Source organism: Coccinella septempunctata, chromosome 5 (genome assembly GCF_907165205.1).
Source record: "Coccinella septempunctata chromosome 5, icCocSept1.1, whole genome shotgun sequence".
Classification (NCBI taxonomy): Eukaryota; Metazoa; Arthropoda; class Insecta; order Coleoptera; family Coccinellidae; genus Coccinella; species Coccinella septempunctata.
This window is the reverse complement of record NC_058193.1, coordinates 1051782-1055387: the sequence shown is the minus strand read 5'-3', so window position 1 is coordinate 1055387 and position 3606 is coordinate 1051782. Positions and strand designations below refer to the sequence as shown.

General features: G+C 34.5%; 1 protein-coding gene across 1 annotated transcript; it reads left to right on the top strand.

Moving 5' to 3' along the window:
• Nucleotides 1-398: 398 nt before the first annotated feature.
• LOC123314493 (transcription elongation factor 1 homolog) lies at nt 399-3390 on the top strand. The gene is made up of 2 exons (XM_044899813.1): nt 399-589; nt 2273-3390. The coding sequence occupies exons 1-2, from the start codon at nt 474-476 to the stop codon at nt 2403-2405; spliced, it is 249 nt and encodes an 82-aa protein (XP_044755748.1). The 5' UTR covers nt 399-473; the 3' UTR covers nt 2406-3390.
• The last annotated feature ends 216 nt before the right edge of the window (nt 3391-3606 follow it).

Here is a 3606-nt window from a genome sequence, read left to right as displayed (position 1 = left end):
AGAATCATCAGAAAAAACAGCATGCTAGAAAAAACTACGATGACACATAACCTTAAATGAAATGAAGGCTGTTCATTGCAAATTGACGCTTGAATCCCCAACCTATGGAGGGTAGAGGTACCCTCCATACCCCAACCCTTATCGATAAGCGTAGCGATCACAGCGACTCCTGTCCTACGTTCCCTGACACATTTTTAGTACGGCGATCGTTCTCCTTTTCTCTACTCTCCATAGTTTGTACCTCAACAAATACATTCATAGCACCGAGCACGTCAATGTCCATTCCATGTATATATTTATGTTTTAAGATAATATAATTTCAAGGATTATGTGGTTTCTGTAGTGTTCTGTGGTTTTCTGTCTAGGTTGGACCATAGAAATAATAACGTACCAGTTAGGTTAGTATATCTATGGTTTGGACATTAGTGGGATTTATGAAGGTTAGTTGGATTGTAATATTTTTATTTTGAAAAATGGGTAGAAGAAAATCTAAAAGGAAGCCGGCCCCTAAAAGGAAAGCTATAGAACCATTAGACCAACAATTCAACTGTCCTTTCTGTAATCACGAAAAATCATGTGACGTAAAAATGTAAGTAAATACCATTGAGTGACAACTAAATTTTATCTTCAGCCCCATGCCAATTTGTTATGAATATTAAGAGTAGTAGACTTGCAAGACATGAACAACGAATATTTATAATAATGCACAAAAACCAAATTTTTTAATTCCTTCCTTGATATAGGTTAGTGTCGAACAACCAACCTCATAACAATATAAGCCTGATTCAACATACATAAATTATTTGGAATGAGGATTAAGCTGATTAAATTTCAGTCCAAATACAATTCTTCACTGAAATCATGTTATATATACAAGGTTGGGACAAAGTATGGAACCAAGTAAATAATTTAGTAAAGAACCAAGAAAATATCTTTTGAATGAAAAGGACAATTACGAAATTTTGCAGGTGAGTGCAATGGCGCAAAATGCATCTGTTGTACAATTTTGACAATATACTTCCGGTTGGAACGGAAATCCCCTCAACTTTTTTAATTTATATGGGACCTCCTGTATATGTTTGACGATGTTGAAAAAGCTTGGGAATTCGTTCATACTGTGTTTAGTGTAAAAATTCTTTATACATGAGGAATTATCCCATGTTAATCAACTACTTTTGAGTTTTTTACATTACCGTAAAAAAAGGTTCAGATAAATAAATTTTGTGTATATGCATAATTTTGCGCCATTGCGCTTAGCTGCAAAATTTCATAAATATTGTCCTTTTTGTTCAGAAGATCAACTTGGTTCCATACTTTATTCCAATTATTATTATTATGTATGTCTACTGAAACACAATTGTGCTTCTGAATACATCTTAAGAAATTAACTGGCAGCAGTACATGAAGGATAAAAAATTTGCTAGTCTCATAAATAGTTGGTAGATAGTTATAGTTTATATTATGATAAGGGGGTTACATATCACTGTGTCCTTAAGGTCTCTTGTGCCCCCCATCAGAACTATTCGCACAATGCGCCTTCTACAGCTCGCCCTCCAGCTCCAGAGTTCCAATGAACTTCAGTACTTGAGATGGCTTCAAGGAGGCCTCATTCCTCCTACAATTTTCTCGTCAAAGACATTCCTTACGCTGGCTTGCAATGGCGAGGCATTCTGTAAACAGGAGTTTCCTCCTCTTGCCCACAGAATCTACATTCTGGGGGTAACCCCTTTTTCATCTTACGCGATAATGTCCTGTGGGGAAGCCGGTGAGGAGGCGTAACTTATTCTTGCTCAGATCTGAATACTTCTTGGATCTTGCAGTCTTAAAATTCCGGAGGAATTTTTTGGAATGATCCATTCCTGGATGATTCTTCCAGAGTGTTCCTCTTTTGGTTTCTTCCTTCTTCAGAAACTCTACTATAAGTGCAGTTTCCTATACCACAGAAAGGCTCTAGGTCAGTAAGTGCTGCCTTTCTGGTGAGTGTTTTGGCTTCCTTGTTTCCTGGTAGATAGGTTGGTAATTAATCCTTCATTTGTAACTAGCATCACTATGAAGTGTAAAACTTGGAAAAAAAGGATATAGAAAACTTCTGCTTGTTTAAGCATCCTGAAAATGTTGATATTATGAATGAAATTTTATATTTGATTTAAAAAGTCCATTGGGATTAGACAGTTGAAACGTTCATTTCTTTTGTGTTTGTGGCAATAATGGTACTGAAATTTATTAAATGAAGTTTTTTCAGTCATTGTGTAATTCATCCCATTTTTTTTAGGGATAAAGGTCGAAATACAGCAAGGATAACATGCAGAGTGTGTTTGGAGGATTTCCAAACAACAATAAATTTTTTATCAGACCCTGTAGATGTTTATAATGATTGGATAGATGCTTGTGAACAAGCTAATTAAATCTATTCACCCCGTCTCAAATGTGGGCAGAATAGGAGATGCACATCAATTTCATCATTGAATAAAAGTGCACATTATATGATGTATGAAGTAGAATATTTGTGAACATTTCCAGAAATGTGATCAATTGTTGAATGTCACTGAATGACTTTTTGTTGTGACTATCTGTAAAAGAGTTCTGTATGGTGTTTTATTCATTTGTAGTGGGCTTATTGCATCATCTACCTGATATATTGATGAAATTTTATTTTTATGTAATTGAAAAATGACTTATTTGATGAAAAAAACAATGCAAATTTTATACTTTATTCATGAACCATTCACCCCAATTCAAAATCGTGTTTCAGTTAAATTGAAAAGTACAAATATAGAAACAAAAAATATTTGAAAAGAACATCTCAAGAACAAGTTCAGTGCATATTTTGGTTGGATGGTTTCAGAGACAACCTCTCTTGTCTCTGGATGGTTTTCATAATCCTGTTTTTTTCCTTCTGCAATAATCATTTACAACTATTAGATTTTTAAGGAACAACTATGTTACAGATTTGTTCTTAAGTAATTCATAAGAGATCTTAGCTAGAACAGATTGGTTGGATATATGTATCTCGTATGTTTACTACTAATTACATCCATTGTGACAATTGTACTATAAATAAAAATTATCCTCCATGGCAATAAGAGAGATGGAATCTTTTGCTAAGCTTTTTCACTGAGCTCTTGCATCATAAGTATACAGGGTGGTTCATTGGGAAATGTACCTACAGGAAAGGTAGATGGAAGACGCCAAGGTATTTCTAAGAAACCTATATTATATGGGCCTCTCAGGGTGATTGGTTCATTTTTCCCCCTTTTCAAATATTTTGATAATATACAGGGTGAGTCTTTGACTCATACAAATATTATAAATGAATTACAGGCCCATCTCCGTTTTTTAATATTTCTAAGATTTTCGAGATTGTGTTTGATAATAGAATTCTCATCTTTTTGCAGTCTTTCATATCACCCTTTCAACATGATTTTGTTCGTAAGAGATCAACGGTTACAAATCTTGTCACCTTTCACACAGTTTGTTGCAGAAGTATTGCATAAGAACATAGATACATGGAATGGAAAATAAACATTCCAAAAACTGGAGTGAGATAGTGGCTTAGTGTCGCCAATCACAATTAAGACAGTTGACTCGGACATCATTGTCACATCA

Excerpts from the sequence above, each read along its gene's own strand:
- LOC123314493 (XM_044899813.1), top strand. The coding sequence starts at position 474 with ATGGGTAGAAGAAAATCTAAAAGGAAGCCGGCCCCTAAAAGGAAAGCT. Across the intron at positions 590-2,272 it reads AAATCATGTGACGTAAAAAT|GGATAAAGGTCGAAATACAG; the intron begins GTAAGTAAATAC and ends CATTTTTTTTAG.